Here is a 23,162-nt window from a genome sequence, read left to right as displayed (position 1 = left end):
AAGTTTATTTGAACAATATTTCAAGTATTATGAAGCTGTGGATGAAAACAGTGGTGTCTGGATCTCCATCTGTTTTCAGCAAGATAGTGCAACAACCACACGAGCCATTTAGTACAAAACTGAGTGTCAAACAATTTTAAAATGTTTTGGTCTAATGAATATTAGTCTCCAACAGCCCTGATTTAAATGATGGAATGCAGCTGAAATGGCCTCCAACAAATCACATCAGCCCATTGAGGCATCATTAAGGATCACCATTGAGGCAGCTTTCACTCAAAGGGCTTCAGAAACATTGTATCCTATGTGTGCGTGTGTATCCTATGTGTGCGTGCTTCACACTGAGATTATAGGCTGTTATGCTTGCTAATGAGGGCATCTGAGTCACTTTGCTGTACAAAGGTCATCTGTGAACTCTATGGAGGTCTCCCACATACCATGTAAAAAGATTTTTGTAATATTTAGTATTTTGCAATGATTGACTGTTCCTTCAGTTCTTGGTACAATATTTGATACATTACAAATGAAAACACACAGAACAGTAGTGTAATATTCTACAATGTTTGTTATTTATTTCACAAACCAGTTTTAAGATGTTTTGCAATTCATTAGGTACAAAGATAAATATGTGGTGCAGAATTTTTTGTAGGATCACAGATTTTAAATTAGTGCCTTTATAGAGTAGCTCTGTCATCAAAGATGAAAATTGTTAACGTTACATTTAAGAAAAAATTAGAGGAATTATTTCATTTACAATGCAATGTAAGATTATGTAACTAAGATAGAATGTGTGACACATCAACTAATAAACTATATAACGAATTACAACAACTGTTCTTAGAAGAAAATAAGTTGAACAAGAAAGTCTGCAGACATGTGCCATGGGAGTGGCTGAACCAAATGATCTTGTCTTTAACAGGCCCTAAATTACACACAGACAAGATATACTAGTGACACTACGCAGATAAGTGAAGCAGCTCTGTTTATACAAGGTAATATTTTGAACGGGACAAGAGAAATTATAGTAAATGAAATAAAGGGAAAAAATGGGGCATGTAAGTAAGAGGGGTAATTTACAACATGGTCTGGATGGGATTATGAGTAGTATCTGCATTTAGATGTGGTGAGTAAGGGAACTATGTCTGGTCATTCTTCAGTATTAAGCTTGGTCAGATGGACATGTGTTTATTAATTTCCATTATTCCACAGAAGTTCTTCTTCCATCCTTTATGGATATGATGTAATACTTCATGTTGCACCTTGTAAGTATGGCCTTCTTTAAGCAGCTGGTCTGCAAAAGTAGGACCTCCTTTTCTTATTTTCCAACTGCTTTGGTCCCCCCCCCCCCCCCCCCCACGAGATTACCCTGCCAGACTGACTGACATAGAATTTGTCACAGTTACAAGTAATTTTATATATTCCGCTCTTTTCCAAAGCTGAAATGTGTTTAGCATCACCCGAGATGCATCCCACAGTGTTGCGCACATAAAACAATGTTTTAAAGTTCCTAGACTTAAGCTTTCTGGCTACATTCAGTGAAACTTTTCTTAAATATGGAATTGTGCACCATTTATTGCGTTCTTAAGGCAGTAGGTTGTGAACAAACAGGGTAACGAAGAGAGCACACCTGTTATTCCTGCTTTTTGTGAATTATGGAGTCCATCAAGATAGGAGGGTAGCCATTGTTTGGAGATCTTGTCTGACTGAATATAATTTAATTTGGAAGTTGGAGATGTATATTAGCACTGTATCACTTAGTGAAAGGCAGCATATTAAGTGTCACTGGGTGTTGAGATCTGGTAGGTAATACAACATTTGTGGTGGTAAGTTTCCTATAAATTACGTTAGGCACATTTGTGTAGCTACCCTTACAGTCATCTGTAACAACCAGGTTAACTCCTGATTTATTAGATAAGTCTGCCAGAATGTTTAGATGCTCCTGTACAGGCATATTCATGAATAGTTATTGACATCAAAAGAAACTAGCACTTGACACTAGAGGGGCATCTGCAAGTCTTTCACCTTGTTCAGAAAGTTAACTGAAGTAAGAATACCATGACTAGGTTTAGACTTTGTTTTGACCTTGATCTGGTCATTTAACTCTTTGGCTAACATGTAACATGGACTGGAGACCTGAGAATGAAGACACAACAGGAAGGACTGGGTTATGATCTTTGCAGAGTTTGGGAAAACCATACAGTCTGGAAGTTACAGGGTTCATTGTTGATTGAAATTCCCAGCACTACCCCTTTCCATCCGCTGCTCAGTCACATGTCCAGGCAAGGATAAAGTTACAATGACGAGGCAAAACATTGTGACCGCTTGCTTCATAACTTGTTGGTCCACCTTTGGAATGGAATACAGCAGCGACTCTGTGTGGCATGGATTTGAATAGCCATTAGCAGAAAGTTTTGAATTTTTCATGCATAGATCATGCAATTCCCAAAAGTTATAAGTTGGTGGTTTGTGGGCTCAGAGGTGGCACCAAATAGGAAATGGCTCTGAGCACTATGGGACTTAACATCTGTGGTCATCAGTCCCCTAGAACTTAGAACTACTTAAATCTAACTAACCTAAGGACAACACACACATCCATGCCCGAGGCAGGATTCGAACCTGCGACTGTAGCGGTCGCGCGGTTCCAGACTGAAGTGCCTAGAACCGCTCGGCCACTGCGGCTGGCACACCAAATAACATACATGATGTGTAGCGTTGGACTTGAATCAGGTAAATCTTGTGGCCAAGACATTATGTTAGTACACTGTCCTGCTCCTCAAATCACTGCAGCATGATTCTGACTTAGTGACATGGACAGTTATCCTGCTGGAATATGCCACGGCCACCAGGAAAGACATAAAGCATGAAGAGATGCAGGTGGCCTGCAATGATATTCACTTATTCCACAGCTTGTCATGGTGCCTTTGACTGCTACAACAGGTCCCATGGAAGACCAGGTGAAAATGACTCCCACAGCATAATACAGTCTCCACCAGCCTGTGCCCGTAACACAGTGCATATTTCGAGCAGCAGCTAGCCTGGGTGACACTGTATCCAGGCACTTCTATCACCCTTGTGTAACCAGAGAAGTGATTCATCTGAGAAGGCAAACATTTTCATTGATCCACAATTTGATATCGATGATCCCGTGTCCACTGCAATCATAACTGACAATTTCATTGGGTTTGCACAGGAACACATAGGGGGCGTCTGCTTCAGAGCCCCATGTTCAACAATGGGGGCTGAACGGTGTGCTCCAAAACGATAGTGCCCGAACCAGCGTTGTACCCTGTTGTCAGATCTGTCAAAAACTGTTGCCTACCCTGCTTCACGGAATGGACAAGCCACTGCCCTCCATGTTCTTTGTTGAGGTGTGGATGTCCAACACTTAGTTGCTTACTCATGGCTTCACTGTTCTTCAATAACTTTCCGAGATGCTCGCTCCCAAGTGCCAAGCCACAACAATCTGCTCCTTATCAAAGTCACTTATGTCAGTAGATTTCTCCATATCATTGTTGAAATGGTTACCCATTCACCTCTGCTCTGTTTATATACTTTTCTTCCTGTGCCACATGTCTGCACTCCACCAGCTGGCACTCAATCTCGTGGTAGACAGCAGTCACAATTTTTTGGTTCAGTACTATCCTCAGCACACATTTTATCAAAATAGATAACATTCTGACATTTGAAAGCATAGTCCGTTACCTAAATGTTTCATTGGCTCATGATAGAGCATACAAATTCTGAAAAACTTCAACTTGCAGACACTTGAGGACATACATGAACTACCCTATCAAAGCCTGCTTATGAAGTATCAACAACCAGTATTAAGAAAGGAATTTAGAAATATTTTACAGCCCCCTATGTATTACTCTCACAAGAATTGTGAAGACAAGATTAGACTAATTACAGCATACATATACAGAATACTACATAAGCAAAAGGATGAGAAAGAAACCCTAACATGTGGTACAATGTGAAGTAGCCTCTAGCTTGGGCTTTGTTGTGGTTTGCAGAGTATGGATGTGCATGTAGCTGTTTATCCTATCATGAATGGCTTCTTTAATAAGATTCACAGTTGTTCACACCAACATTACGATAAATAATTGAAAAATAGGAAATCCTGAGATGCTTTACAGAGAGGTGATAATAGTGTGACAAGTGATAACTCTAATTTAATGTATTTCTGCTATATGTGTACCTCAAAAAGACTAGGTGAGAGAGCAGCTAAATCATTGACTGGTTTTGAATGCTTCCCAGACACTACCAACTGCTGCTAGCAGGAGACAGCATTTAATGCATCTAACATGTGTAGTATCTCAGTTTTATTTTACACCTCCAACACACCAATATTTATATCCGTATCTAATTTTGTACAAATATTGTTATCTACATCATGTACAGCAGAGATTTGTTTTACTCTGTGTGTGTTCATTTTTCTTTTCCTTTACAGAGACAGTGCCAGAGAAAGTTTGTTCATGTTCATCATTCAATAGAACTAGCTGCTATTGTAACAAGCTCTGCCACTGTTATCTGCCATTACACTCAGTATAATTAGTATCACGTAATGTGGCATAATTACTTGGTATAATTCCATAGAGACATGTATGAAGAGTGCAGACTTGGTACATAGATGCTTGAATGTAATAAATATGTACAAGGTAAAAGAAATTATGTTTCTGTGTCTTAATGATGAAAAGAAATCCTGTGCGCAGAGGATCAAATTAACACAAATGTTTTATAACATTCCTTCACCCATGAAAAGAGGTGGCATGGTCAGTTGTTAAAAACTTGAATGTGGGACTCTAGGCAATGATATAAGTAATTCAGTCACACAGTTCATACAAAATCTGTTGAAAGAGGAGGGGGTGTTATACATGTCAACAAATTAAATGACTTCAGCAACTATCAATTCCATGTGCCACTTCTAGTTTCATAGACAGTCATTTTAGACATGTACAAGTTAATGCTGGCAGTGACCACAAATCACTAAAATTGGTTGGTGTCACAGGATTTCTACTGATTCAACTACTCCTGTCAGCCACTACACAGGCAGTTTACTGGAGTGTGCAAATGGAAATAAATCTCTGACTGTGATTTTTGTTTTAGATTAGATTCAGTTTTTGGTCCATAGACACAAAAATGAGAGAATTCTCGTGGGTGACGAACAAGTCAGAAAATATAAGAAACATAAATCATTTGCGAGAAGATTGTCAAAATGTGGAAGTACATTACAGTAAACTGGAACTGCTGACAATTGCTGAATTAATATGCTGTCAGAATGAAATATAGTTATGCACTTTTGATAAATTTTATATAGACAAAACACCTAATCTTGACAGACCAAGCACTGTCAAAGCTGAAACCTAATAGACCTTTTTACTTAAACTGGTCAAAGTGTCCTTGTTAATATATTCATCTACAGAGTAGAAGGAGTTGCCCATGAAAAAGTTTTTCAAACTCTGTTTAAACAGTATTTTATCTGAAACCAAGTTCTTAATGGTTCCTGGCAACTTATTGAAAACGTGTGTTCCTGAATATTGGATCCCTTTATGGACCAGGGTAAGTGATTTTAGGTCTTTATGTAGATTGTTCTTATCCCTCGTACTGATACTATGCATTGAGCTATTAGCTGGAAATTGAGACATATGAGGCCCTACTTGCAACAAATTTTACTGAGGAATATGTATACTGAGAAGCAGTGGTTAAAGACTTTGTGTCACAAACTGAATGAAAACATTATGCAGTAATACAATGAAATTGTTAAGATTAGTGGGGATGTATGACATATGCACTTACATAAGAAATGCAGTTTTGTAACAAAGAAAGTAAAGTCTAATATTTCTGATGATAAAATTAAATTGGTGTGAGAGGTAGAAAATCTCTTAAGAGTATGAAACACAGTTATTTAAAAAAAAATCTTACAATAAATGATACCAGAAACATCATAAACATTTTGAATAACTCACTAGTATTAGTTCACAAAAATTTTGCAGTTAGATCTAGAGACAAAATATTTAATGCCTGCAGTAGGCAATGCTATATATGTTAGGACGAAGCACAGTTATCAGTCCTCTTTCAAATAAATAATGTATATAACTGATTCACTCAAGAAGTGATAATATCTCAAGCAAATCACTGAAAATTTGTTTTGTTTATTTTAGATGTTCTACCCAACCCAGGCATCTTCAAGAACAATGTTAATTTTTATACAAGAAGATGGTTCAGCCAAAGGGTGTTAGTTCCATATCTGCCTACATTACCAAATGACGTACTCTAAAAAGCATCAGTATTAAATTTTAGATGTGAATTAATTATGGTGTTTCATTATGCTGAAAAGGATTATCAAGTGACTTAAGCAACATAATTTTGTGCTATTCGTAGATGTATGTGGATGGTCATAGAGGTGTCACAACTTTCTTCAATGAGGGAATGTCATACTGCACATACATTAAAACTATTTTAACTTCAACCCTGAGAATGATATGCCTCCATCACCATCATGGCAATGAGTATTTAGACCCCTACAGACGATATCTACATGCATATATCTCCATCCATACTCTAAAAAAACACTGAGAAGTATTTAGCAGAAGATACTTTCCATGTACCACATAGTATGGTTACATCACATTCCATTTGTGTATAGAGCACTGGAATAATAATTGCTTAGATGCCTCTGTGTGTGCTGTAATTAGCCTAGTATTTTCTTCGCAACCAAGCTAGGTGGCACAGTTGTTAGCACATTAGACTTACATTCAGGAGGCCATCCAGGTTTAGGTTTCCTGTGATTTCCCTAAATCACGCCAGGCAAACGCTGGGATGGTCCCTTCAAAAGGGCATGGCCAATTTCTTTCCCCATCATTGACACAATCTGAGCTTGTGCTCTGTCCCTAATATCCTCGATGTCTATGGGACATTAAACAAAACCTTCCTTTCTTCCTTCTCTCAGCGATTCTTACAAGAGCAATATGTGTGGGGCTGTGGTATATTCCTAACGTCCTCATTTTATACTGGTTCTTGAAAAATTTTTAAGTGGTCTTAAGATAACTGACTTCCATCATGAAGCCTCTGCAAATTCAGGATTTCGTGACACACTCCAATGAGTCAAACAAATCTGTGACCATCACCACTGACTCTCTTTGTATACGTCCAAAATCCCTTGTTAATTCTATTGGTTATGGATCCCACACATGTGAATGATAAGTCTAGTAAGGGCGGCACAAGTGTTTTGTACAAAATCTCCGGTGTAATTTGATTTCCATTTTCCCAGTATCCTACCAATCATTCGAAGGCTGCCACCTGCTACACCTATGTCTCAGCCTAAGTGATCACCTCACATCAATCAGGTATGTGAGGTGGGTTCCAACTGTGACTCAACAATAATGCAGTCATAGGACACGATGGCATCGATTTTATGAAATGCACAATTTTACATTTCTGAAGTTTCAAAGCAAGTTGTCACTATTTGCACCACTTTCAAATCTTATTGAATTATGATTGTATATTTGTGCTGCTTTTTTCCAATAGTACTTCAATATGGATAACATCATCTGCTGAAGTCTGGGCTTACTATTAATATGGCTTGCCAGGTTATAACATAAAACGTTAACAGTAAATATCCCCACAAGTTTTCCTGGCGAATGGCTCGAAGTTAATTTCACATATGTCGACAGCTCCCCATTCAAGCCAAAAAGCCGGGTGTTCCCAACCACTAAGTCATTAACCATTCGATAGTTGTGCCCCTTTGCCTCCCAATCCATACTCAAACTGCATCTGAGAGGTCCTTTATCAATTTTCATCAGTAAAGAGGTTTCCAAGCATCTGGGCGGAAAGTGAACGAATAAGTGGTACAGACCGTGCGAGTACTAGCTTCTGACTGCTGTAGCACCTGCGAAGTGCGCGCGATTAACGTAAGGTTAATACACTCACAAATTCGTTTGAGGTCTTTTACATCGTAAATACGAGCTGAAGCAGTATCGAGTCAAATGTTTCCCCGGATGCTAAGAAATACTGCTTCCACCAGACTACATTGATGTATAACTGTCAGAATGTGACGTGAGAAAAACGTGAGTTAATCACGGGTGCATCGTTTCATCGCTTCCCGCGCGGGAACTGAAACGGGCAACAGTAAACTTACGAGGTTCTCGTTTGATTATCAATCTTCCGCAACAAATGAATAACACAGTATCTGGCTTTTTCAGTCTTAAGAGTATACGGTATTAATTGTTTTAAAAATGTCTCTTCATATGTAAAGTATCATCAGCGGTGTGTGCCTTCTGTTAATTCTTTTCACATGTAAATATGAAAACTAGTTTTTGCTTTTATTGTTGGCAAAGGTAGGGGTAAATTTATACCGCCTTCACTATTCGCTTTTTTCGGCGTTTGGAAGCCCACTTTCCCTTTTGTACTATAACTTAGTAACTCTCTGTGTTAAAATGATTTGACGTACTGTAGCTGCATTTGTTTAGCAATCAGAATTAGTGAACTTGAAAATTAGAATACCAAAAGCTGCAATAGGCGAGAAGTGGAAATAATTTCTCGTTTTCCTGTCCGCAATCTCAGTTAACGAGAGAAAAACGACAGATGTCACTAAAGCATTTGAAAATGAGCAAAAAACAACTTCCAGCGCTCTACAAAGGAGTAGGCAAAGTGTCCGGTGAAAATCCTTCTTAATATGCGGTACTCTTGTAACGGGAAAATCCCAATACTTGATTTTACTTTTTTTTTTTTGTAGAGAAATCTCTGACAACTTCCAAAGATAACGCAGAGTTACAACGCAACTAGCATTCGATACAAGATCTTTGTTTCTCTACGTTGAATCAGTAAAAACAACAGAGAGCGATGCAAACATTTGGCAAACTGTAAGCCGAAATATTATAAAATTCTTCGAAATTAGACACTGAACCTGAGGATCTTAAGCTTGAATTCTGTAAGACACTGCCAGCGACAATTTCATGTATGTATCTGAAAGTCATATATGTCCTGAAACTATATTTTAGTAAGTAAATACGCAAATATCACGTTTGTTCAAACTCACCACTGCAATAGTTACAATAACATTGAAAAGGTAGAGCATAACCCTTCTTAATTCACGTCCCGTCTACGATATAAACTTTCTGCTTTAGGAGAATTCCAAATTTTTTGTTTCTTTGCAAATTTAACTCGTCAAAATTTAAACTAATGACAAAAGAAAGTATGTTCAGCTTCGGGCATAATTTGCGGAGGGGGTTTATGTAAGTACGAATGCTGTTCAAGATCACTGTTCTATAAAAGTAGCGTCTCAAGCCGTTTACAAAAATTACGAATTTTGAAATAAATGGCCATCATCAACTTTGTGATCTAATATAAAAGTGTAAAATATATTTGATAAATGTCAATTTTCATTAGCCCTACTACATAATATTTAAAAATAAACATACAACCTTTGTACATGATAACAGTGAATCTACCCCATGGACTGTTTGGGTTCAGCGGAAGTAATAAACAATGGTGACAGATGCTCTATGTTCTTCACATTTTGTGACACCAAGTAATTTACTTACTTTTTTGTATTTTAGGCTTCATGTGGATGTCTTTAATGTACAGTCCTGTGTCTCATGTAATTATTAAAATTGTATAGGCCTACTTCAATTTCTGTAACTATGCCTGGGCCAAAAATGCAGTGTGTATAAGAAGTGAAGCTAAAAATATGAATAAACTTGGAAGTGAGATACCATCTGCATCATTAATATTAGCTCACAAAAAAGTAATTTTTTTTTTAGTGTCTAAACATGTTAACATTTTGTCATAAAGGGTTCCTAATCATCATAATGTGACATGTGCAAGATACTAAGTGTAGAATGTAATGATCAATCTTTACTGCTACACCAACCATTGCAGTTCAGCTAGATTACATGAATACTGTCCATGGCATTTAGGTTCTTCCATGTAGAACCATAGATTTTTCAGGGGTGTTAACTCCAGCAGGGTGTGCTCCCAAAAGCCCTTTGCATCACATAGTCTTCGTTGATCCAAAACTTATTTTCATGGAAGACAGCTGATAATTCTAATGTAGTCATTCATTCAGTTCCATGTCCAGTTGGCATTTCAAGAACATAGCAACAAGGGTGGTCTTGTGATTTGCCCCAATCACATCCTACCCTTACATCTCCTGATATTAGACTCCAATATTCCCTCCAGGGGCTGAGCTGTAGCAATGTAGCTCTTTGTAGATTTCAAATGACAGACTACAGTTTGAAGATTGTGGGTGGATGATGGGGATCACTGACCTGCTTTGCCATCTCCACAATGGCAGCAGCAACGATCCTTGTGCTAGTGGAAGGACATATTTCAAGAATCAGAGTTTGAAGACTGGAATTGGCTCCATACACCCTGACAGCACTGTCAACCTGCTTGGTGTGAGCAGATGCACCCCATACAGGTGAAATGTAATCTGCAGCTGACACACACACACACACACACACACACACACAAGGCACAAGCAGTTCTCAAGACCTAAGGTGTAGCTCCCAAGTGGTGGCTATCAGCTTCCACAAAATATTGTTTCTTGCACTGACCTTCAGCCCAGTGTTATGCTAATTTTTCCTAAAGAACAGTATCCAGTCAAGAACATACACCCTGATATACAGGTGCTGGGCAATGTTGCCACGTGATGTCCAGTTCACTCTGGGCATCTTTATTCTATAGGCTAAGTTAAATGTGCACAATTGCATCATTGACCTAGATGAAATGCCTTGGAGTGTTCTGTAATGGGCTGATCATTGGGTAAATACTGAAAAACACAGGAGTGAGCACACCGTGTCATTTCTATGCCCCACTTGATCTTCTTACCCTGGAGAAAGACCTGGATCTTCTATTCTGCAGGAGATTGTCTATAAGGGATGTTAGTTGGTAATCACTTGTGAGCTTGTAGACTTTCATCAGCAATATTCTGTGGCTGATAGTGTCATAGGCAGCCATTAAGCCAACAGAGGCAACTCCAGATATCTTATTCTGTTTGAAACCATACTCAATAAGCTGGGGAGGTTCAATATTTGACTACAGCACTGTTTTTCAGGTCAAGAAACAGCCCCTGCCATTAAACCTGAAAGGCTGATTTCGTGATGAATCTGAAACATCCACCACATACCTCATTGAATGACCTTGGTGTATGCAAAGCTAATTACTAGAAAGCCAATAAACTGACATTGAAATGAGGTAATCTGCCCCAGATTTACCATCATAATGTGCGATTTCTATGGAAATATTAATTTTGTCAATATCACTTATCTGCCTTGATCCATGCCAGCATCAAAATAAAATTTGTGTGACAATAATAATCATAACTATTGTGGTACGAGTTATGTAATGGATCCCCCTAGCCTATTTCAGTTTAGGTATGATACACGTACATTTTTTATTTATTTATTTTATTTTTGTAGCCTGTCCCAGTTTCACACAGGTAGTACCAAGTATCTACAGCCAGATAATTTGTCTTGATAGCAGTAATTAATTACATACATTTTACTTATGAATCAGTCTGTCTGTTGGTGAAACTCATAACTCATATCAAAATTATTACAAGTACTTCCTGAAATTAACCTTCACTACAGACAGACTGGGGGGGACCTTTAATTTAGTAATATGTTTAGATAACAGAAAGTGCACTAGGCCTAAATGAGGTGCAAACATTAACGTTAGGCTACACTACAAATCAATCTGTTACTATAAGCTTTATTTGGCTCTCACATTTGTTATTTTCACAAGCACGCAAAAAAATTATCATCTCCAACCTGACTTAGACATTGAGCTTGTTAGTCTGTCACAAAAATCAGGATTTCAGGGGGAGGTCCAATATCAAATTCTAGCTATTATACTCATGACATAAATTTTGTTGACTCCACCAACTCTTAACCACAATCGTAACCTCAGATGTCAAACTATGCTACAGATTGTTCCATCACCACAATCTACATTTCGCAAAATAATGTAGGAGCAAGCTAAATACTGCAGGTGTTCTTTCTCTTTTTGGATGTATACCATCATGTGCCACTTTGTTATTAAGTCATGGGTCAGAGCCAATGTTCATTATAAGTATGTTCAATCATGCTGTCCAAATAAAAACACAAAATAATCTACAGCACTCCCAGTTTTCAACCAATAGGCTTCTCCTTCAGCCACCCCTACCCCTCCTCCCCACTTACCAGCTTACCCCAACCAATTCCTCTTTCATAATTGAAGAAGTAATTACTTGTTTTTGTTTTTTTGGGGGGGGGGGGGGCGCTCCTGTGAGTACTGGCCAGATTCTCCTCCCTGTGATTTTTAACTATTTTATGTTTTGTATTTAACTACTGTAACAAATTGTTTTTCCTACTTGCTCACCTGAATTATAACATTGTGCAATCATAAAACCGTAATACTTATGCTTAAATTTCATAGTGAATTACATCTCTTTCAGTGAAAAATTACCCTGAATTTCTAATAAAGCAGAAATGCCAGTCCCTGTGGGTGCTTACCAAACTGGTCCCAGTTGTTGGGATCGTATGAAACTGGGATTTACGATTGGTTTCTGTGTGGGAATGGCATCTGGTGCCCTATTTGGAGGATTCTCTGCTCTGAGGTACAGTTTTCTGACGGAATTATATTAATAAAAATGGGATTGTTAATTTTAATTTGCAAATGTCATTAAAGCAAACACACAGTATGTACTCGTTAACGGTAGATGCCTAGTTTAAGTACAAAGGGACTTAATTCTTCCCAGCATATCATGCATCACTTCTTCTCAATAAAAGATATCCTGCTTTATAAATATCAAATTATGGTTTCCTAACTTGTGATGCCCATTACACCTTTCCTCAATACATATGTAGTGTCTGATACATCTGACACTTTAATATTCAGTGAAAAACATGGTGAGAATGGCTCTCTTGTTGAATTTTATTCAGACTTAGAATAATCTGCTTTTTTCCATCTCCTATTTGCTCAGATTTAAAATAAGTTTACTTGATTGTGAACTTATGACAAATGGCTGTATTATTTAAAATTTCTGTTACTAGATTTTATATGATAAAACTTCAATCATTATATGTCAAGAATTCTGTCTTCTATTGTTTTGTCTAAGAGGAATAGAGTGGTGTTGTTACAGAGTCTTTTAGTTAAAAACAAAATACAAACTGTGAAATGACAATGAAACAGAATGGATGGCCTTACTGACCCTCAGGTTGTGGACTTCCAAGTGCTACCCATAAACAAACACAAAAGTACAAAGAAACTGCCCTAACTTTAGGATGTGTTAGGTAGCGAAAGCTTTGAAATGAGGTGTAGGTCATTCAGACCTCTATATCCTGACAGTTGTGGCAACATGATAGGGTATATTTTAGCACCAGTGAAAACGTGTTTCCAGAGCTGTAGCTGGAGCCCAGTAGTTTACTCTGCTACCAGTTGAGAGGGGTATAAACATTGTGTATCAACTACCTTGGCAGTGCTTCTTTTCTTAGAGAGTGGCATGCCATTCCAATGGGCACAAAAATCAACAATTACAATGAACTTTTATTCAGTAATTTCCTGTCAGGCATATAAAAGAATTATCGCCAATTTTTTTTTTTTCGGTTGGGCTTTACCTTCCATAACCTGCAGATCTGAAGGCTAGGTTGGTTCTGCTTTTATATGGGTCTGTTGGCAGCACTGAGAGAACGAGAACCACAATTTTTCTCCATTCTAATGCATAAAGCTCTTCTCATTGGTTTTTGACTGATTTTGCATGTTAATCATGATCATAAAAAGCCATTACTTTAAACAATTCTTTTTATTTAACAACGAAAGAAACAGAAGTCTTAATGTAAAAAGTCTCTACTCTATTTTTTGTATCTAACTGCATTATATTATTTGAGATTTTTTGTGTATACCTCAATGTGTGGAATTTTCTTTATGTAACAGGTATGGGCTTCGTGGAAGAGAGCTCGTGAACAGTGTTGGTAAAATGATGCTGCAAGGTGGTGGTACTTTTGGAACATTTATGGCAATTGGTACTGGAATAAGGTGTTGAAAATAACTTTGTTCCCAGAATATAAGACTGGATACGACAGGTTAACATGTAGCACAATGTTAATGTGGCATTTGCCAAAATTAGCAATGGACACATTATAGAATAGGTGGAGTTGACAGATTATTATTAGCTGCATATTCATTCTGGTTGATATGTTATGAAACTGTAAAAAAATTGTGTGAGTCTGTGATTAATAAAATCAGCAAGTATGTGATTAATATCCTTATGGAACTGACACATGAATTACTAAACATAAGCCACTGACTCTCTTTAATTACATATACAGTTGGTAACTATCATGTTTAGGTATACTGAACATTAATACTGTTGGAAGTTTGTATCACAACCCATGTTTGGTTTTGCATTATTTCCTGTTGGCATTTGTAATAAAGAATCCTCTTTTGAAATGAGTACAGATATAAATGATGCTATTTAAAGGTGGAATTTTCACAGCTGTGACTTTTTACTGTATTTAAGAGGTGACACTTCTATGCACATTTGACAAGTAAATGGGTTTGAATTATAAATATTCATGTAGGATAGAGTGTTTCTTTCCAAAAGTATACTCGTGTACTATACATGCAGTAGCCAGGGTGTAGATACAATATCCAATACTTTCTCTGCTAAGGTGATGCAATTAGATGAAACTGTTCCCAACGTGCAGAGATCTTGGTTGGGCATGCTTTGGGATAGGATATGTCACAAAACTAGCAAACATTAAGAATGTTTCACATAACTCGAGAAGTAAGTGAGCTGCTTACACAGATAAGAGTGGCAACAGACTTTGATTCCTCACCCAACATGGCCATTGGGTTTGTGAATACTTCATGGGAGAAATAAGAAAATAAACTATAACGGTTTAACAAAATTAATTAATTTCTCCTGATATTAGGAAATATATATATATTGCTGCTTTACATCTTTCTCAGTTCACTGCTGGATTAAATACGAGGTCGAAACAGAATGCAAGCAAAACTTTACAGTTTGTGTCCTACACTTGAGATACTGACAGGTAATGTAACGTATACAAGGGCGTGCTGAAAAGTAATGACTCCAGTTTCTTTTATGTGAAAACTCGTTAAGGCATTTTAAAATAAGCCAAATGTTATCAACACTTTAAAATTTATTCTTCATGTCTACATACTTGGCTGTTAATGTTTTTCCTGATGTTTGTTGCTACCATCACTGTACAATGTTTTACTTCATTGACAGAGCAACAACCTCACCTCTGCTTGCACCGCTTCATTACTATCAAAGTGAAGTCTGTGGAGGTGTTCTTTGAGTTCTGAAAACAGGAGGAAATCAGAAGAGGCCATGTTGGGACTGCGTAGGGGGGTGAACACAAGGTGTCGGATTGTTGCAGATGTCGCAGTGCTCGTGTGGTCTGGCATTGATACGCTAAAGGAGAGGGTGCACTGTGTGTGTACAAACTCAAAGCTTGACTACAACATGCTGTTTCTCACATGGTACAGAGTTATGTTGCATGCTACAATTCGGAACCGTCTAGTGCCAGACAGATGCAGATAAGAAGCATAAAGGCGTGTAATGTTAATAATGTCAGCTTTACTTAAAAAGCTGTAAGAGTTTTCACATACATCCAGAATTACTTTTTAACACACCCTTGCATTTGTGTCAGTCACACTTCGATCATTAGATAAGCCTGTAAGAATTATTTCAATCAGTCTCGCTAGCACCTCTGATTAATTGCCAATGCACAGAAACAATTCAAAGAATGAGGAAATTTGGTGAAGAAGAAAACATATTTGCTACAAAAACATCAAAACAATTATAAAACTTTAAATGAAAGACATTCGAACATTATTAAAGGGAAAAAAATAGCTCTCTGCAAATATTGTTTTGAACACCACAATCATTTACTAGGCACGGGCCTGTTGGAGGTGGTACACCAGTGCCTCCATACGACCTTTGAAGTGATCTGCACTGCCAATTATAGAGCACCTACAGTTTAACATGGATTCCAAACCATGGTGCAACTCAACATTTTTCACATCAACAAGCACTGCCATAGTGATAAGTGACATAAAAACAATAGGACTGATTTAGCAACATGAGACCTTTTGGATTTGTGGTCTGGCAAACAGCAGTTCAAATGGAATCTTATTTGAACAGTCTGTACGTTCCTGTGTGTTGGAATGCTTGTCCTGTTCAGCACTCTTGTTACGCCTCTTCCTTGTCATTTGCATTTTCTCTATAGTTGGTTCCCACTTTTGCACAATGATTGTTTTATTATGAAGTCTCCTTGCATTTCTTCAAATTTTTGTTGAAAGAAGTAGTCCCTTTATTATTTTTATTTTGTGATCATACAGTTTTATTTTATTCCCAAGAATCTGTTGTGTAGGTAATAAGACTTTAAAAATAGTGTGTCCATTAAGTGGAAGAACAGTTTTTAGGCCAGCAGATAAGCTTCCATTCACATACATAATACAACAATTTCTGGTCCATCCTGCCTCCCAAACCTACAAATATTTGTGTTGTTTCTGCAATTGGTAGCATTTTTGAGATTGACTGCTAGCCTTTGTCACTTGTACCATTGCATTATGACATTATGTGGAAATGTAACTAACATCACATCTATCCTTCCCATTATCAGATCATCATGACTTCCAAATAACAAGCAGTTGTTTCCTTTACTCACTTTTGCAGGTACTACTACTTTAGGAGTCTTCCTCGTACTTAACCTTAGTGTCCCAGTGTAATGTCTTTTCAGGTTCAATAAAGTTTTAGCTAAGATGCAGCTTCTCCTCCAACAAATGTAAAACAACTCTTTCAGGACACAATTTTCCTCCCATATTGTCAAGCATCCCTGTGTACACAGCACACTTATTTATAAAACCATTCAGATTGTTCAGCATGTATATTTTGATGCCATATTTATGTCTAAAGGACAGTCTCCCTTCCAAAGGACAGCTGATTCATCTATCCTCCTGAATAATACATATGACACATTCTATTGTTAAAATAATTTAGTATGTATCATATTTTATATAACTGATCTTCTGCTTGTGGGTATCCTGGCAGCAGATTATTAGCAAAATGTAATGAGTGCAAGATGATTATATATTTGTCTCTGCTCGTTTACATTGTTATTCATCTATTTTGAAACAGAGGATGTAACTTCCAATAGTCTTGTAAATGGTAAGATTTCACATTACCCATATGAAATGAAATACCCAGAAAGACAAGTACTTTGTCCCCAAATTCTGTGCAGTATCATGAAATGTATTTGAAAGCTATCATCACTATGGCATGTTCTGTATTCTTGACATTCTGGATCTCCTCCTCCGATTTGTCGTCTTCTGATACCTCCAGTAACTGATTGGCAGTTTTTTTTTTTTTTTTTTTTTTTTTTTTTTTTTTTTAAGCATTAATTTATCGCAGTGTTCTTGATTATCCATCAGAGAAATAAGCTTGCAAAAGACACCTGTAGGGACAAAAAATTGTTCCCGGGACTTCATTGCTTGTACAAACACGTTTCACATCTGCATACTACAGTGAAGAATACACCTGTGGATGTGCACAATTATAAGCAATTGCTGCACTTGCTCATTGGTCATGGGAACACTTATAAGAATTAGCAATACTGGGATATGTTGATGCTTAGAAGTGACAGCCACAGTGAATATGTTAATGCTTGAAAGGTTCCCCCATCACAGTTCCAGAATATTCCTTCCTTTATTGACCAAAATGGATTTCTTGGTATTTCAGTGGGATAATTAACCTTATCAAAGGTAGGAGTACCCAGTCTAAAATTTGATAGTGCTAACTTTCTTGAAACATATTACTGTTTACAACTCTCCCTCAATCAGGGAAAAAAGCACTTTGGAAAAAATTAAAACAGTTTTGAGTTTTTGAGGAGGAGGACTGACAGAAATCTAAACAAATTTCTCCTCTACAGTCATTATTTAATTTTAAAGCTGCAAGCCCACAGGAAATAAAAATTTCTCTTCTTTGGAAGTGGAAATGTTGTGATTCAATGTGACTGAGCCAACTGAGAATATTACGTCACTCGTCACACTATTAGGTGCAAATATTTTGATTTCATTCCATGACAATTCAATTCAAGAGGACTAATCTCTTGTATTCTCCGAAAGGTACACATGGTGTACAAAATACTACAAATGCTTAAAGCACTAACTGCCCTGCCCCCCTCCCTATCAATAATACTACTAATTTAAAACAAATCTGGAATAGAAACATTAGTTGATTATGTTTTAATTCCTTCTGTAAGTTTTGCCATTCATCAGCACCATCTGTCATGATTCAACTGTAACCTGTGTTCACTGCCCTATCTCTAAAATAAGTTCCATTATCATTGCAAAATATTAAACTATACTCTGCTCTAAATGGTAGCTTTCATTTTAGTATGTTCTATAAAAATTGATGATTAGTGCATGCATATCGGTTTGGTCCTTTTTAAGTAATACATAATGATTTCATGAGCTGTCTCATTTTAATTTCTGACCTGTCTCCTCTCAATTTTTACAACCTTCAGGTATTATTAATGTGTGATTTTAATCTCCTGTAATTTTATACAGTACATTCAATTCCTTTCTATCATTCTGATAGGTCTAAATTCTGTTCACACTTCTTCCATACTTTCCACAAGCACCTCAATAACATCACACATCGCTTATAATTAAGGAGTTTCACTATAACATATATGATTGCAGCTTGATTGAGAACTTACCTTCATGAGTAACAACTTCAGTGCCATCTATAGGATTTGTTTTTCCAGGAATGTTTTTACCAAACGATAAATGTGTTATACGATGTGATGTGTTGAAATTGGACGAAGAAAATGGCTGCACATCATGCACTGGAAATAAGCACAGTAAAATTAGTAACTGAAAACTTTCTCACAGGGAATGAACAATAAATCTGTTAATAACTTGTATTGATACAATAACACTTAAGATAGTTATTTTTATTTACTTTACAAAAAACACCAATGACACCCTACACTCATAATTGTAGTTCATATCAAAATAGTGTGTACATAAAGAAATCTGGTGGTATTTCATAATTCCGTGATACGGCAATGCAGCTTCCCTCAATTTGTAATTATGAATAAGATTGTTAATGTTTTTGATACAATAACTTAAATCTACATAGATACTCTGTAAGCCACCATACGGTGCACGGCAGAGGGCATCCCGTACCACTTCTTGTCATTTCCTTTCTTGTTCCACTAGCAAATAGAGCAAGGGAAAAATAACTGTCTGTATGTCTCCATATGAGCCCTAATTTATCATATCTTATCCTGGTGGTCCCTTCAAGCAAACTATGTTGGCAGCAGTAGAATAGTTTGGCAGTCAGTTTCAAATGCTGGTTCTCCTAATTTTCTCAGTAGTGTTTCTTAAAAAGAATGTCGCCTTTCCTCCATGGATTCCCACTTGAGTTCCTGAAGCGTCTCTGTAATATGTGTCGTTTGGACCTACCAGTAACAAATCTAGCAGCTCGCCTTTGAATTGTTTCAATGTCTTTCTTAAATCCAACCTGGTAAGGATCCAAACACTTGAGCAGTACTCAAGAAGAGGTTGCACCAACATCCTATACAGGATCACCTTTACTTAAAATTCTCCCAGTAAACTGAAGTCGACCATTCGCCTTCCCTTCCACAGTTCTCACATGCTTGTTCCACCTCATATTGCTCTGCAACGTTACGCCCAGATATTTAAACGACTTGACTGTGTCAAGTAGGACACTAGTAATACTGTATCTGATCATTACAGATTTGATCTTCCTACCCATCCACATTAAATTACATTTTTTTTTTAACATTTAACACTAGCTGCCATTCATCACACTTGAAATATTGTCTAACGTGTCTTATATCTTCCTACAGTCACTCAACATAACTAAGAAAGGGAATATGCCTTGATCAGAAGTCTTGAAAAATAGCTAAGTTCCCAAGAATCTTATCAAGAAATATTGAACTGTCCTGCCCTCTCTTTACACGGTATGCAACTCAATGTACTATTAGTATAAGAACCAGTGGCATATACTGAAAATGTTGGTACAGCATGCAACATTGAACTTATCTACTGTATTGCTCACTCATCGTGGTGTTATCTGTAGTAAATTCCGCTCTGTTATTCTTCTGGCAGGACTACTCAATAATGTCACCAACATATCAGTTTAGAACCTTCATCTGCACCAGCAGATCCTTTACTATGGAATGTGAACAGAGACTTTCCTAATGAAAGACATTCTTTTCAGTGTGGAAAACAATTGTTCTACAGATGAAGTTGTAGCCGGTATGATTAATATCAGTTCATTGAGTTTATAGAGTACAGGAAGTCCTGTGTGACGTTCATTGTGATACAGGAAATCTGGAATTTCCTTCACAGACTTGGCTTCAAGATGATGTGACATAAACATTGCATTCACTTCAGACTTGAACCTAAAAATATCAAAAAACTTCCCATTTATAGTCCTTAAGCTTAACACCCCCTTAGCAAACACATCTTCAAAGCTTGAGAACTTATTTGAGTTGAACATTTTTGTAGGCTTTAAATCAGGCAGCAATTCAAATCTAATGTTTAACTGCATGATTATCATATCTGATATCTCCAGGTACAGCCTCCTGTAGTCATCCTTTATGTTTCAGTGCAGTTTTCTTTCTTCATTTTCCTGGAGTATCAAATATGCTTTCAGCCTTGCACAATGTTTTTTTCAAACCCATCATATGTCTTAGTATGCAGCTCCTCTTTTGTATCTTCCACTTCTTTGCTATAAAACATGTCTAAGAATTTTGACTGCACAATGTTAAAAGTAATGTCTGTCAGTAAAAACAATTCTTCAGACACAACAGGAAGTTAAAACTGAAAATATCATAACATCGTGAGAAATCCACATGCTTCGCTAACAGCACTTGTGCCCCAATTTTTTTTTATTTTTTTTCCCCCCAAATTGCACTCATACAAATCTTCAAGTTCACCCTTACGATCTGCCATAATTTGTACCAAGCAACTTCAATAATTTCATATTGTTATAATCTCTTCTTCACTACTATATCTAATAAGTTGGTTCTTTTCAAGGAATGGCCAAAAATGGTACAAGACCACTTGTATTAGCAAAAGGACATTCTACATTTACTCATACACTATCCTACCTGTGATAAAACCAAATTCAGCTTGCTGATGTAAAAGTGCACAAATACCGCATGTGGAATTACTTCTCTAACTTTTTGTCGGCACACCATTTGAAGTGCTGTCATATATGAATAGAGTTGACAAATGAGATTTGTGACATCCAATGTTTCATCTAGTAAAATAGCAACAAATGTTGCTTCTCTCTTATAAGTTTTTGTTTCGGAAGTCATCAAACTCGGCCAACAAATGAATTAACTCCATGCAATTACCTTGATTGTTTGAGTTGCAGCTTTCCCTGTGTCCTCGAAATGATAATTCTTGTCGTCATAAAATGCAGGTGGCTGCTGTAAATCTCTTTAAGTATTTGCTAGTTCTGTTTCACTGTTTCATTGTGCTTTAAAATGCTTGCACATTTCTTTTCACTTAATTGCAAATCAATCCTACTTTTATCAAATGTTTTCTGCCTTGAAGTTGCAGTGTGCAGAGATTAAGGTCAAATAATCATAATATTTACTGTCCAAGGAGATTTGTCCTTTCTGAGCGACAAACATGGCCACCGAAAGAGTTTACACAATATTTCACTGCTGCATAAACAAATTGTTTTGTTGTAAATATCAAGATTAAATGTTAAAAGTCAGTGGCTCTTTCTGGCAGAATGGGTGAAGGAAAAGTACTGATGAGGTTTAGGAAATGGGGAAAGTTGCTCAGAACCCTGGGTCAGGGGACAGGGGAGACTTACCAGATAGGAGAGAAGGAAAGACTGATTGTTGGGAACCTGAGAGCTTAACGGTGGAAGTGCGCTAATACACAAGACAGAGATTACTGACAAAACATTGTGCATGAGTTAACAAGAGTGGGAAGCTTAAGTGCATTGTATGTGGTAGAGATGGGAGAAATACGCAGATCAGAAAACTGAGAGAGAGTGAAGAAAGGTATAGTTACTGAGAAACATTGCTCATACTGAAGAAATTATACATTAAGGCCAGGTGGGTGGCAACATGTAACTCCAGTTTCCACCTGCAGAGTTCTGAGAAACTGGTGTCTGGGGGAGGAATCTAGATAACAAGTGTGGTGAAACAGGCACCAAGATCATGACTGACATGTTGTAAAAAAAATGGGGTGTGAAATCTTATGGGACTTAACTGCTAAGGTCATCAGTCCCTAAGCTTACACACTACTTAACCTAAACTATCCTAAGGACAAACACACACACACACACCCATGCCCGAGGGAGGACTCGAACCTCAGCCGGGACCAGCCGCACAGTCCATGACTGCAGCGCCTGAGACCACTCAGCTAATCCCATGTGGTGGACATGTTGCAGAGCATGAGTATACACCCTCTCCATATGCCAATTCACTCTAACTGATAACTTAGTGGTAGACAGGCATATGTAATGTTAATTTGCCTTCCTATCAGAGCACTATATTTGTACTGGTCTTCCCATGAAATACAATAAAATAGAAATTGTAGTCCATATTTCAAACTTTTGGAACACTCTTATCAATGAATCTGTGGAATTATGACTGTCTAGAGACCTTGTCAATTGGGATGGCAGTTTCCAGTTAGATAATGCATATCCAATTCTGCTGAAGAAGAACTTCATGCTCTATGTAGCCAGTATAGTTGTGCAAGTCCACCGTGTGAAGATGAAAGGTGCTCACAGCAACACATGCAAATGAGTGGTATTAAACAGGAGACCTCAGTGCACTTTCGCTAGGTTACCGTATTTACTCGAATCTAAGCCGCACTTTTTTTTCCGGTTTTTGTAATCCAAAAAACCCCCTGCGGCTTAGAATCAAGTGCAAAGTAAGCGTAAGTTCTGAAAAATGTTGGTAGGTGCCGCCACTAACTTCTGCCGTCGAATATATGTAGCGCTGCACAGGCATGCTCTGCAGGTACAAAGATAAATACTGGCACCAAAACCTCTGCGTCAGTAAATAAATTAAAAGAAAAGGTAGAAGAATTTAAACACTATGCCATGTATTCTTTCACGTTTGCTGCTATCTCATTTAAATCCTGTCTGC

General features: G+C 37.4%; 1 protein-coding gene across 3 annotated transcripts in view; it reads right to left on the bottom strand.

Annotated features, from left to right (window-relative positions):
• The window catches only part of LOC124612452 (endoplasmic reticulum-Golgi intermediate compartment protein 3), a 95,191-nt gene that overhangs the window by 19,707 nt on the left and 52,322 nt on the right, over positions 1-23,162 (bottom strand). For all 3 annotated transcript variants that reach the window (XM_047140676.1, XM_047140677.1, XM_047140678.1), the window contains exon 8: positions 18,729-18,857. In XM_047140676.1, coding sequence (XP_046996632.1) covers positions 18,729-18,857 — 129 coding nt within the window. The remainder of the gene's footprint in view (positions 1-18,728; positions 18,858-23,162) is intronic.

The sequence above is a fragment of the Schistocerca americana genome, chromosome 4 (assembly GCF_021461395.2).
Source record: "Schistocerca americana isolate TAMUIC-IGC-003095 chromosome 4, iqSchAmer2.1, whole genome shotgun sequence".
Classification (NCBI taxonomy): domain Eukaryota; kingdom Metazoa; phylum Arthropoda; class Insecta; order Orthoptera; family Acrididae; genus Schistocerca; species Schistocerca americana.
Note: the sequence above shows the minus strand (reverse complement) of the source record. Positions and strands in the feature narration are given on the sequence as shown.